This window comes from Panthera tigris, chromosome C2 (genome assembly GCF_018350195.1).
Source record: "Panthera tigris isolate Pti1 chromosome C2, P.tigris_Pti1_mat1.1, whole genome shotgun sequence".
Lineage (NCBI taxonomy): Eukaryota > Metazoa > Chordata > Mammalia > Carnivora > Felidae > Panthera > Panthera tigris.
This window is the reverse complement of record NC_056668.1, coordinates 74,154,556-74,168,601: the sequence shown is the minus strand read 5'-3', so window position 1 is coordinate 74,168,601 and position 14,046 is coordinate 74,154,556. Positions and strand designations below refer to the sequence as shown.

The 14,046-nt window shown below is 37.3% G+C and overlaps 1 protein-coding gene across 4 annotated transcripts in view; it reads left to right on the top strand.

Moving 5' to 3' along the window:
- The window catches only part of OPA1 (OPA1 mitochondrial dynamin like GTPase), an 85,122-nt gene that overhangs the window by 56,807 nt on the left and 14,269 nt on the right, over window positions 1-14,046 (top strand). For all 4 annotated transcript variants that reach the window (XM_042957030.1, XM_042957028.1, XM_042957029.1 and 1 more), the window contains 3 exons: window positions 1,838-1,954; window positions 3,238-3,331; window positions 3,854-3,964. In XM_042957030.1, the coding sequence (XP_042812964.1) occupies window positions 1,838-1,954; window positions 3,238-3,331; window positions 3,854-3,964 (322 nt within the window). The remainder of the gene's footprint in view (window positions 1-1,837; window positions 1,955-3,237; window positions 3,332-3,853; window positions 3,965-14,046) is intronic.

Sequence of the window (14,046 nt, the reverse complement as noted above, 5' to 3'; positions counted from 1 at the left end):
ATGTACCTTAATCAGGGGCGCCTGGGTGGCTCAGTTGGTTGAGTGTCTGACTCTTGATTTCAGCTCTGGTAGCTGGTAGATCCCAACGTGGTGGGATCAAGCCCCATGTCAGGCTCCACGCTAAGTGTGGAGCCTGCTTGAGATTTTCTCTCTCTCTCTCTCTGCCCCTCTGCTGCTCACTTGCTGTCTCTCTTAAAAAATAAAAGTGCCTTAATCAGGTATGAGTGGATTTAGAAAAAATGTGAATGTTAAGTTTGTATTAAATTGAGTAGTGCCTTGGGGTTCTATCTCATTTTCCTCACATCATCATAATAAATATGAGAATAAAAATAATTACAGACTATGTTTTGCTTATCTTCATGATGCTTATTTGGGGAAGATTTGAAAAAAATAACTGTTTCTGGGCCTATGTACCCCAGTTAGAGTATAAGGGATTAAAACCTCATTTTAAGGGGCGCCTGGGTGGCTCAGTTGATTGAGCGTCCAACTTTGGCTCACATCATGATCTCACAGTTTGTGGGTTCGAGACCCCCATCAGGCTCTGTGCTGACCTCTTGCTCAGGGCCTGGAGCCTGCTTCAGATTCTGTGTCTCCTTCTCTCTCTGCCCCTCCCCCACTCACGCTTTGTCTCACTCTGTTTCTCAAAAATAAATAAATGTTAAAAAAAAATTAAAAAATAAATAAAAATAAAACCTCATTTTAATATTAGCTTAAGTTAACTTAAGTGAAACCCAATTAGAAAAATAATTCTAAGAGGGAAAACAATCATATAAGAAGTTTCAGAGCCACACAGAAGTTCTTTTAAAGATTATCTACTATTTATATTTTTGCACTTGAGAAATGAGTATATTTAATTTAAATTCCCCAGGAGGTCAGAACAAGAAAACTGGTAAAACTCAAAGCAAGTTAAAGCTGTTACATGTAGCATTATTTGTAAATAGAAAATGAAATTAAAACTAATGATTACATGAAATTATTAGTTGAATATAAATTTAATTTATCCATCCTTGGACTTTGCCTGCATATTAGGATATGGATTGGCTGTATATATTGACTTTCTCTGAGCAAGAAAATCTCAGCCCTTTTTCCAAGAGACATTTTGTTCTTCCAGTGCACTTGATGAAGCTATAAAATAGATAACAAGATAATTATGACAAACATAGCAGATGGACTACTGTCAGAGATGTAAATTCTAGCGCAGTTCCATCCCATTCACTAGTAATACTGACATCATCTCTGAGCTTCCACTTTCCTCTGTGTTACATAGCGTTGATTGTACTGGTTGTACCTGCGTACGATTATTACTGGTCTACTTAGAAAAGACGCTTGCAAGAACCTTGAACACTTTGACAAACTACGTAATAATGACACGGCAGGAGTCATTTTGCTATGGTAACAGCAAGATGTAGTAATCAGAAAGGAAATAACTGTTGGGTTGATGGTCTGAGACCAGCTTCCTAGTCCTGACTCTGTCCTTAGATAAGGCTCACAACCTCTTTTTCCTTGGGGCCTCTTACCTCTGACTAGGGGCGATAATAATCCCAACCCTATCTACTCTACAGAATGATTATTTGAATGTAATAACAACGGTTGTTAAAAACACTACATATTTGGAAGTATATAAACTGGTAAGGGGTCAGAATAGTGGTAAATCTAATCTTTTGTCTTAAAAAATTTTTTTCTTAATGGGTAAAAATGGTTGGTAGAATAACACTGCCACTAGTTTTAATTAACTTTTTTATAAATAAACTTCGTGGATGACTTTTCAGAATGTGTTTGGTCAACCTGAGGGGAGTGTACAGTAACTCTTTGGTTTTGTTTTCTTTCTTCATTTTAGATTAAAGATACTTGGCACCAAGTTTATAGAAGACATTTCTTAAAAACAGCTCTAAACCATTGTAACCTTTGTCGAAGAGGCTTTTACTACTACCAAAGGCATTTTGTAGATTCTGAGGTAAAGTGTCTAAAAACCAGGGAAAATGCTTTTAGTGATGGTTGTTTGGATGCTTGAAAGTTAACTATAGCTTTAGCATTAGTTTTAAGTCTTTTGATCTGCTGGGAAAAAGTATATATGATTTATGTCTGAAGAATAACCTAACTCCTATCTTTTCTAAGGTTTTTACCACTTTATATTTTACACACAATAAGATTTTGTGTGCAGAGAACAGGCACTAAACCACTTAATTTTTTTTTTTTAAGAATTAACTTTTTTGTATTAGAAAATAACACATCGTTGTGGAAATACAGTAAAGAAATGTAAAAGAAAATTGCAAAGGGAAATAGTCACTTATTAATATTCCTTATTAAGGAATAAGTCACTTATAATCCCCTGACCTAGAAGTAATTTTAGTTAACATGTTTATATGTCTGTTAATCTTTATAGTTGTGTGCATGTGTATAACATAATCCATTTGCATAGTGGACATCATCCTGCAAAAACAGCTTTTATTGTGCTTTTTCCTATATTCTATTTCTTTATATCACCAAAATCTTTAAATAATTCTTTGAAAGAAGTGTATGAAGTTGTACAGTGTAATGTCATGTTTCACAAAGTAACCGCTAGGTGGCAGCAGACTGATGTATTTTGAGCATTTTCTTGTAAGTAGAAGTGCTCTGAAAGAACTCTATTAATTAGTAATCAAAGGCCCCTAAAATGCTTTTGAGTTTTCTACAGCTTAAAGGAAATTTGTATGTAACTATACCTATGTAAAAAATGGCAAGTGTTTTGCGTAATTTAATCGTTGAGAAGACCTCTCTACAGAATAAGCTCTTTTTGAAGCATATCATTAATTTATTTTTATCTACAAGCTGCATTTCAGAACTGGCTTGCATGCATGCCCGAAGAAAAGAGGTTAACCTAAGGACATATTTAAGCTAACATGGTTGTTAGCTGAAACTAAATACAAATTAAGGGTATATGCTGTGAATTTCCACTTGTATATAATGTCATGAAATTCTCTACTTCCCGGATTCATTTGCTTTGTCCTCAGAATCAAAACAAAGCTATATAGGAGTGAGGTAAATTGAATGCAAATCACGCGGAAGTTCGTGAACCCTGAGCAGAAATGATTTGGTGGCTTCTGTCTGCGATAGGAGTACGTGTATTAGATAAATCTGAGGTTTTTTGTTAAAGCTTAGGGTATAGGTATTAACTTTAGTAGTCAGTCGTATGTGTTTGTGATCATGGTTTTCACTTTTAAATTTGCATCTGGTAATCTTACTGACCTAATATTTTAGTTGGAATGCAATGATGTCGTCCTGTTCTGGCGAATACAACGCATGCTTGCCATCACTGCAAATACTTTGAGGCAGCAACTTACGAACACTGAAGGTAAGCCACAGAGGGACCACTTTCTAACTTTGACAGCAAAAATAATAGTAGTAATATTCATTTAATAGAATGATGCCAAGATACTTCTTTAAAAATAGGTTTGTTAGAACAATTGAAAATTAAATCTGCCCCGAAAATATTAGTGAAAGTAAATCATAATTGGGAAAGATGGGAGATAAAACGTACCAAGAGTCTCCCCTCATGACACAAAAATTCTGTTAGAAAAGGACTCCTAAGCTTCATGTAGTTTTTGGGGGAGAAACCTGCACTTCCATTAAAGAGTTAGGGCTTAAATATGACTGTCTCTGAGAATTGTATTAGTTTTATGCTGATAAAAGTATTATATGATAAGTAAAGAGTCTCCCTGTAACTGTGGGAAGTTTGAACTTAATAGATCAAACTCGATGAGAAAAATAAGAACTTACCCTCCAAATACTGCTACCCTCCAAATACTGCTAATTTTATCATCCTTGTGCATTCATTAGAAACACAGCTCCTCAAGTTTTTGTTTACTTTGAATAGTCAGGCGATTAGAGAAAAATGTGAAAGAGGTATTGGAAGATTTTGCTGAAGACAGCGAGAAGAAGGTAAAACTGCTCACTGGCAAACGAGTTCAGCTGGCTGAAGACCTCAGTAAGTGGTTCTTCCTGCCCTCTACCTTCCTGTCTTTTCTCCTTCCCCATTTCCATTATTTGTTCATCCAGTTACTCTCAAACTATAGAAATGTGCATGCAAAGAACATTTTTTCCACTGACTGAGAGAAAGGTGCTAACTCATAGCCCCATCACTTGCAGTACTTTAATGCATGTTTCTTAGAAACCAAGGTTTCTCGTAGCAGCCATAATGCAACCATCAGAATCAGGATGTTGACACTGATTGGTTACTGCATCTAATCTTCAGACCCTGTTCAAGTGTCGCGTGTTGTCCTGATATTGTCCTTCCGTGTAACAAGATGTTCCGTGCTCATCCTGTACTTTGATCCGGCTTCCTTGCTTTGCAGAATAGTAGTTAGAAATTAAGAGCTGGGTCCTAGGAATGCTCATTGTCATTGGACTATCACTGCTCCCAGACCCTCTCAGTGGAAGGAGTTGGGGAGCAGATGCTGTATGCATTCGTGCGTGTGCGCGCACACGTGCATACATGTGCAGATGCACGTCTGCACGTTTACGCCTGTATTGCTAATCACATGTATACGTCTATGTTGAAAGCCATAAGTTGTCACTGGTACTTTCCATTTTGATTCAGTAATACAGGGTTCATTCTGTTTTTCTCCTTTTGCTGACAATGAGAAATCTGGCTCCAAGTATCCTTAATATATTTACTTACTTTGATCAGTCTCCCTATATGTAACGAAACTTGTCACCGTCCCCTTCATTGCACAGGCATCCTTCTCACCCAGCTCAGGCTCTGATCACCCAACTCCAGGCCACCACCACAGCACCTCACCCTGTGTTGACACCCATTTTACCTCATCCAGGCTCTGATACCCCATGCCACGTTCCCCTTCACAGAGTCCTTTTTACTGAGCTCATGCACTGGCATCGTGTGCCAGGCATGTCCCCCTTTATCCTTCCCACATCTTCCCCTGCCCAAGGACACCCTCCTCACCAGAAGCCAGGTCCTGCTTTTCTTAGAGGACGCCCTCTTCATCCTATGTGTGCTCCGGTACCCTGCACCAGACTGGACTGCCCTCCTCCACAGATACTCTCCTCACTACCGGGCCAGGCCACTGGTACCCCCATGTGAACACCCTCTTTGCCCGGCTCAGGTTCTAACACCTCCACTAGGCCCACAGGGCTTTCCCCTCTCACCACCGCTCCCACACCTCCATCCTAGCTTGGCCTTACTGATCACTTTATCACTTAGTTTGTGGGGGATATTTGGTTCTTTCCTGAATGCTAGTGCAGTCCTAGTTTTCAGGTACTTGGATTACATATTGAGATTTACTTAGATCCTTGAGAACCCAAGGAAATCCGTGAAAGAGTTATGTTAAATAAACATAAAAATACTGAGGTTGGTGCTTCTGTCTGAGCTTACTTCGTTACAAGTTTCCCTTATGTAATTTCATGAAACAAAGTATTTTTCCTTTCAAGGTGTGCTTAAATTTACTGTCTTAGGAGTTTTCTGATATCTAAGAGAAAGCAGATACTAAATAGGAAGAAATTCTTCAAATTTGAAAACTGTTTCTAAACTGAATTTATGTCACTATAGTACCCCAGAGTATCTGAGAGAAGCCAGTGGTTTTCCTGTTTAATACCCTGCGACTCAGCCACATGCACTCCACCACTGTCTCGTCCCTTTCTCTGTGACCTCAGCACGTCGTTTGCTCTCTTTTCTCTCCTTTCTGCCTTTAAATAATCTTGTATTCGAAACGTATCTCATTTTAGCTCTCATTTCCACTTTCTGTTCCTTTTCTTTTAGTTCTTTTCATGCCATGTTGTCAGAATAATTCAGTTTGTGCTAGCTTATAGATCTGTGTTGGAATGTGAACTGCCCTTCACTAGCTGTATTATCTCAGGCAGGATATCTGTCAGAGCCTTAGCCTCTTTGTTTGTAAAAATCACTCCAATAGTTACTATATTGCTAGGAGGGTTTTGAGGAGAATTAGTTCAAAAACCCCTTGCAAGTCCCTGCTTCACAATTTTATGCCACGTTAGTGCTGTTACAGGAAGAGGTGTGTCAGTGTTGCAAGGTGTACAAATATATTTCTTTTGTATCCCCCTGGACATGGTTATCAGACAGTGAAATACTTCACTGTATTTTACCAGCATATATAATTGTGAGTGATTAAAAACAGTGGGTCTTTTCTCATGTTTTGTAATAGAGCCTTATATAACCCCATTACGTTCCAGTCCCAGTTTGATTACTTGAAGAAAGTGTATTGCTAACACAGATTTGTGCACTGTCAAGCCAAGTCTTAGATTATCCTGCTGGTTTTCCTGAGAAAGTACTCATATGACTCCCTTGAAGTGATTTACTACTTTTGTACATATAAAATTATAGTCGTGTTAATGTACCAAATAATGGCCTTGGAAGCAAGTGTTTCACCAGTGACTCGGCTTCATCATTCACACTGAAGGAGATGAGCCATGACTTTGTCTATTAGTTGGAGAAGAATCTTGGGAGTACCTTTCCCATACTGTTTATCTTTAATGTAACACTTGGGAATATGGTCAGGGATCCTTTCAGCCAGAAAACTTTCAAAGTTTGGACAGTAACTACTGTATTACTTGGATCAAAGTTTTTAGTACAGCATATTCAAGTAGAATATATAGTTAACAGAATTCAGAGAAAGGGAAGCAGCCAAAAGAGTTTTTACTACAGTTTCAAATCAGTACAGGGGCAGAGTATTGTGGAGGCTCAGGAAAGTTTGATGCATCGTATTTTTTGCCAGTCTTAATTAAATAAATGTGCTCAGTTCTAAATCATTTCACCACTTTCCTTTGGAAATTCATCAACTGATTGTCCTGAGTTAGAAAGACCAAAGAAATGAAAGAAGAGCCCACCCCTTCTTGTCTGTAGAAAAGAAGTCGTACGTAGGAACCAGGGCTCTTTGGAGATGTAGTGGAATCCACAGCTGGAGCAAGAAAACGTTAGGATGAACCTGGAGCTTCCTAAGATGAGAAAGTAAGAAAGTACGTGAAGGGAGATGGGAACATGGCAACAAGGCAGAGAAGCCAGCTTGAAAAGGCTCCCGCTGGCCACAACTAGGACAATTCGGGCATCAAAATAAATAATCACAGGTACAGACTGTGACCCATTTAATAAAACAGGATTCCATAAATTGATGATTGTGTAAGCAAATGAATAAAATTAATTATATCAGTAAAACCAGTGATAAGGAATGTGGTGTTCATATAAGCACACAAAGTATCTCCACACAGAATAATTAAAAGAGGAAAAAGTAACTGTACAGTGGTGAAGGCTGGCAACAACCACCTTAATCAAGCCGTCAGAGTTATTATTATCAGTTACCACCAAATCAGAACTGTGTGCAGCCTTCCAGAATGCAGTGGGAAAAACCCAGTGTCACTCCTTGGATATTTGTGCCAAAGATGTATAACTTAAATCCAATCATAAAGGTCTATCAGACAAACCCAGATTGAGGCACAGTCTATATAATAATTGGCCTGTAATCTTCAAATGTATCAAGATCATGAGAAACAAGGAAATCGTGAGGAACTATTCCAGGTCGAAAGAGCATGGAAACAAAATGCAATGTGTGATCCTGAACCTGACCTTGTTGCTCTAGAGGACATTAATGGGACGGTTGGCAAAACTTGAATGAGATCTGAAGGTTACATGGTAGTAATACATCAGCGTTAATTTTTAAATCTTGATTAAATTGGGATTATTTAGGAAAATATCTTTATTTGTAGCTAATACACAATAATACAGTATTTAGGGTATATGGGATGTAATGACAGTAAATTATTCAGAAAAAATATGTTCTATGTAGTATCCTTACAGCTTTTCTCTGAGTCTGAGATGATTTTTACATAAAAAGGGTAAAAAGTTGTTTTTATAACTGGATTTGTTTATATAAATATATCATGGTCATATGAAAATAATTTAGAGAAAATTAGAATTTTTAAAATGTGATCTCTGAATATGTCAAAAGGCTGAGTTACTTCCTGGACAGTTTGATAAAAGACATGACTCATCTTTCCACCTAAATTCCTTATTTACAGCATCAGATTACACTTAGAACTGTTTAGCGTTGAAATATGCCCACTACAACCTTCATGAAATTCTTTTGATTTTATATAGCAGATTTTATTTCAAAGGATTTTTTATAGATATTTAAATATAGTGTCAACTTAGATAAAATCTATTTGGGTTAATAATATGTTCAATCTACTTATTGAAACAGACTGCAGTTTTAAAATGCCTTCTTTGAAGAGGGGAGGATTAGAATAGTATAGCTCAGTTCCAAGTTTTTCTTTCTATAATGAGCTGTTTTATGATTTGTGAAATCTTTTATGATTGTCACCATATAAAACAAGTGATAGTGCTAGCGTCTCACAGACATTTTGGAAGTTGTTCATCCCACCCTGGAAATGGAGTATCTGGGCACCGGTAACAATTGCTGTAATGTTGCTAAAGTGCATTTCACCAAAACAGCATGGAAATTCTTTCATCGTTTGTTATATGAATGTTGTACCAACTGTTAACTAGGGTAGTGTGAGTTTTGGACCTTCCTATCAATTGCTTGGGATTTAGAGCTTAGTTTTCTTTTTAAAATCTTGTTCACTAAAGCCTGAATTACTTTTCATTCTCTGTGCACATAATCAAAGAACCCTTGATACCCAGGAATTAAAGGGGCATTACAAATCATTTCGATCGCTCTAAGATCTACGGTCTTTCCCTTCTGACTTTACAATACATTTCTTTTCATTTTTATATCAGAACCTGTTTATATCAGAAACTGTTTATGAATGTGAGCTAATATTTGAATACTTTCGCTGTGCCGGGATTAGGCTGTGTGCCTTATATGCATTCTCATAGGTATAGTCATTTGTCTTATTTTATAGATAAGGATATGGAAGCCTAGAGACACATGTGTAGTAAGTGGGAAAGCAAAGATTTGAGTCCAGGTCTTTTAGCTACTGTGCTGAACTAATTTGAGGAAAAAAAACTCAAGCCATAGAAAAATATAATTACATAAAATATAGTCCTTTACATTTGGAAGGTTATAGTTAGCAGTATCCTTTGCAGAGTGGGTCAGAAAGACATAGGTAGTAGTGATTTAATATTTAAACTTTGAAAGGACATGAAAACTTTGATAGAATTGGAACATCTGGGTAAGGGGACACTAAAGTGTTTACTAAAGTAAACCAAGCCACTGACCACATTGAAAGGGTTAATTTTCTTTATATGTCTTGTGAACATGTCTCGAAGTTTATTCTGTCAAATTCCACCGTTATGAATTAAGTAGTTTGTAAGTTGCCCAAAATTCAGGCACAGGTTTTCAGTGTGATGTGTTCATGCTTAGAGTCTTAAGATCCTCTTGTAACAGAGAATCTATATTTGAGCAGAATGGCTGTTCTCTAAGTTGAGGGGTTTTTGAGCTGGTCTGGGAGCATTGAAATGTGTAATAATAAATTTCGGTGTATTGCTTCCTACTTTTTGTACTTTATATGAGTTGAAGATGTGCTTCAGTACAATCTTGAGTAACTTCATTACACCTCATTTACTAATGAAAGTGAAAACAGTGATAAACTCCTTTACTTGGGCTGCCATTGCACAGGCTCATTTTAATGATATAGTTTGATGCCCTTAATGTTAAAAACATTAGAGAGCCTAGTAAATTAGAATTTTCCAATATCCGCAGCTTTTTTTCTCCTGCAGTTGATTTGCCCTGCTGACTCCCTACACGAGGTGGCAACAGCTGGCCTTTCACTGGAGCCGGGGGATTAGGGAGCAGGAGTCAGCAGCGGGCTCGCCTCTCGCCTCTTTCTACTGTTCTTTATTGTTTGATGCCTGGGCATCTCCCAGACAGCCAGCAATTGTTTCTTAAAACTTAAAGTTTGTTTCTCTTGCTAGTGTACAATGCTGGTGGGGCTTGTCTTTGTGTCTCTTCACTCTCCCAGTCTCCTCTTATAATCCATCCTGTGCTTTCTCTTGATAATTAGAAAGGAGCAGAGTTGCAAGCTTTGTCTCTTAGTGTGCATAAGATTCAGTTTTGACTCTAAAACCTTAGATGGACATTTTCTTTTTCCCCAAGCTACCAGATACTCACTAACACATCATTTTTATAAGGAAAACTTTGTTCCTTATTAATACACTAGTGTATTTTTGAAATGTGGTGATAAAAAGGGCGTGAGAGCAGAATGAACGAGTGCTGCCATTTTAAAACCTAAAACCGGAAGAGAAATGCACCATAGCTGCTTAAATCCAAAAAGGATTTAAATAAATAAATCCATACCTTTATTGGTATGGCATGGGGAATGGAGTCAGTGGTACTGTAATAGCGTTGTGCGGTGACGGATGGTGAGCGTGGTGTAACATATAGGTATGTCAAGTCACTATGTTGTACACCTGAAACTAATGTAACATGTGTCCCAACTACAATTAAAATGTTTTTTAAGATTTTTTTTACTAGCTCTAAAACAGAATTCTGATTTATAGAGTAGTTAAGAAATATCTTTATGCCATGATAAAACTTGAATAAGAAATAGTCAGAACATATCTAGATGGAACCCTCAGAATGATTTTGTTGTTCTTTATTTAGAAAGGAAGAATGTCAAGATACTCTCCAATTTAATTTCCTTTGGTTACTCCACATTCCTGGACTTCTCCCACACCTGCCATATCCTTGAAGGCCATTATGGATGACAATAGTGGCCACGAAGTAGTGTGAGACTGAAAATTATCCTAGAACATGATTGTTATACTCAGAATCCAGAACTTAAAATTATGAAAAAGGGAACTCCCATCTAAAACTATTTTTCCAGAGTTAGGTCTCTGGCATGCAAATTTTAACACGTCTCCATAGGGGATTTTTCTCTGCTCCACCACCATCCACCCTCCCGCCCCCAGATCTGTACTCTAGAGGGTTCTTTCTGTTCACAGCAGTAAAACTGGTCGTTTTATTAATTGGGATAAAATTGACATATATCTTCTTTTAGTGGAGTCTTAGAAACTGTATGACTGTTGAAAATTTGTTAGGTTATTTGAACTATATCTGTAGTAGCATAGTCATTTTGTGTCTGTCGATACAACCAAAGAAAATGAATCTTAAAGGGCATTGAAGAGAAACGAGTGGCATTGAATTGTAGAATTCTGAGTCCATAGGCCCAAAGAGGGTTTGGTTTTTATTTTTAAAGGCACAGTCACAGAAAATAGGATGAAGCGCCCGGGAGGGAAAACATGAAGTATAAGGACCCTGTAGTTTCACTTACATCTAACCACTGCAACTGCATTTCTTTGGCCAATAATTGCAAGACCTCAGTACTCTTTGTCTCGTCTCTCCTTGCATCTAGCACATTTCTAAGCAGTCTTTTCCCTTTGTCTCTTTCTTATGTCTCTCACGGTGCCTTCTTTCAGACCATTATCATTTGCTCGACCAGTATTTTTCCTCCTCCCTACTTATTTACCTTCCTCCAGAGATTAAAAACCTTACCGAGGTACTGCCAGTGTTGTTTAATTGAGCAGAAGGCAGACTTCCCATGGTAGGCAAGTGTAAATCAACCAAAATAACCAGTTAAGAAAGAAAAAATTTTGAGTCTCTTTTGACCAATCAGTTCTGCTCAAGTGATTTGGTTCTTTCATAAATTCACCATACCTTGTATGGTATATATTGTACATGTTCAGTGACTGTTTAATCATGACCTTTCCATACGGTTTCTTCAGTAGCCCCCTCTTCCTGACTTAAAAAAGAGGGAGAAGGAAGCTAAGTCTTCTCATGATAAGGAACCTTTCTTCCACTCTGTCACCCAGAAAGCTACCCTCTCATTTCTCTTGTAGAGCAGCTTGCATCCTCTGCTGCATTCGCCCCTGTACCCACCCCTGCGTTCACCCCTGTACCCACCCACTCCCTTGCTGACGTCTTGTGATAAGGCTTTCACCCCTAGTGAAAGCACTTCTTTCTAAGTCACCAGTGATTTCCTAATTGCCAGTCCATGCAGTTCACTAAGACACTTTCATAATTGTTTTGTTTGTTAGGCATTTTTAAGTTCTAACTTAAATGAATATTTTTGTTCTCTTTAATATTCGTGTACTTTTTGGAATGGTTTTTAGTGGAAATGAGTATATTTAAAAAATGGAAAGGTTGAAACAGCTCTCATTTTCATACAGAATAAGGTAACTTTCTGTTTTATGTTATCAGCGTTTGAGGTCTTTAAGGTATCTGTGCAGGGTAAAAGCAATTAAATTTTGAATTTTGCGAGCTTGTGAAGTAATATTTTTCATAGTAAGGTGAAATTGACAAACTAAGGAAGGTGGTGAAAGATTATTTTTACCTTGAGTCTGCGTAGGTCAAGTAGACCCTGCTTTGTGTTGTAGCCAGAGAAGGAGAGAGACGACACGGCACAAAGAATAAAGTAATCCTCAGGGAGAGTCCTCTGTGTTAAAGAAGTAGTTATTTACACACAGAATTCCACATGATGAGCCTGAGTGGTGCGCTTTCCAGGTTATTGATGAGAAAATCCAGACTCAAAATGGGGCATTTAGAATCAAGCACATTTTTCATGGCCTAACTCTATCTTTTAAAGAGAGCATTGAAGAATATTGATCAGTTGGTACAAGATTAAAATGACATTTACTTCTCTGTAATCTTATATAGGCTACTGGTATTCAGTGCTTTATTAGCAAGTATATTCTTTTTGCCTTAAACTCACATTTTAACTGATTAGAAATAAGAACAAAGATAAGAAAGGTCTCTTCAGTAATGATTGAATTGAGTTGATCATTTTGAAGTAGGTTTTATTTACATTTTGTGATATATGTTTATGTGTATATTCTTATGTATAAAAAAGCTAATGTACACATTTTCATCTAGAAGTTAGGCTTTTTTTCCTAGCTAGTATTTCTTACCACTTCCTTACTGAGAGTCTAGAATGAAGTAACATCTTTAAAGTCGAGATTAAATTTTGGTGTGTTTTGTTTTTGAATTATGTTTTATGTATTCTCTCCATTTCTAAGATGGAAATAAATGAAATCTAGTCATTGAAAACTAAATCTAATCACAAAACAATCTACTGACCTGTGAACAGTATGTTAAAAAAAAATAAAATTAAGCAAGATTTGAATAAATATTTTTTTAAAAAAACTGGGCGAATTGGTGTGCGCTAAACTGAATGAAGTGTGCTACTTTATGAAGTAGGGGTCTCAGGGTAGTTGGGAGAGGGGAGCTAAAGGCAAAAGGAATTTTAAGTTTTTACTATTTTATACATTCCTAAACTGTTGCTTAGAATAAGCATAGGAATAAGCATAATGCAAAATTGCCTTAGAAATTTCATATTCTTAATTTTATCATATTCATAGAAACGACAAAGCTAAGTGACCGAATACTTTCCCAAATAATCTCTTGGTGATTGCGATGCCAAGAAACACTTCATGGGACTAGATAGTAATTGCTCCTCATGGGGTCATCCCTTAGCATTTGAGATTCACTGTGAATTCTTCGGATTTCCAGTACATGCCCACTGTGGATCTGTCATGTGTAAATGAATTGAAATCCTCTTTGAACTGGTGAAGTTTTCAAGTTTGTGCAACTCAAGTTTGTGCAAAGTACTTTTCCTAGTATTTTGCATTGTAGAAAGGAGTTTGCTGGGTTTCATTCACTTCAGTTAGATCTGTTTCCTGGCTGAAGGAATTCAAGTCTTTTTTAAAAACCTTGCCTGTTTAGTCTCCTTGAGGCAACACTTCATTCTCTGAGTCATAGGTACAGACTGCCTGTCTTTACCAAGTACTACCAGGATTTCAGGTGTCTGTTTCAGCCCTTCTTAACTGTGACAGAGCTGGTACGTATATATATGCATTGTGGAAAATTAGAAAATACAGATGGCAAAAATTTTAAAACCATTGCCACTATCGAGAGATGACCACTGTAACATTGTATTCTAACAGATTGTTAAAGTTTATGTATTTAATTTGAGAGAGCACACACAGTGGAGGGGCAGAGAGAGAGGGACCCAAAGAGAATCCCAAGCAGGCTCTGTGTTTGAGCCTGATATGGGCCCACACTCACCAACCATGAGATCATGACCTGA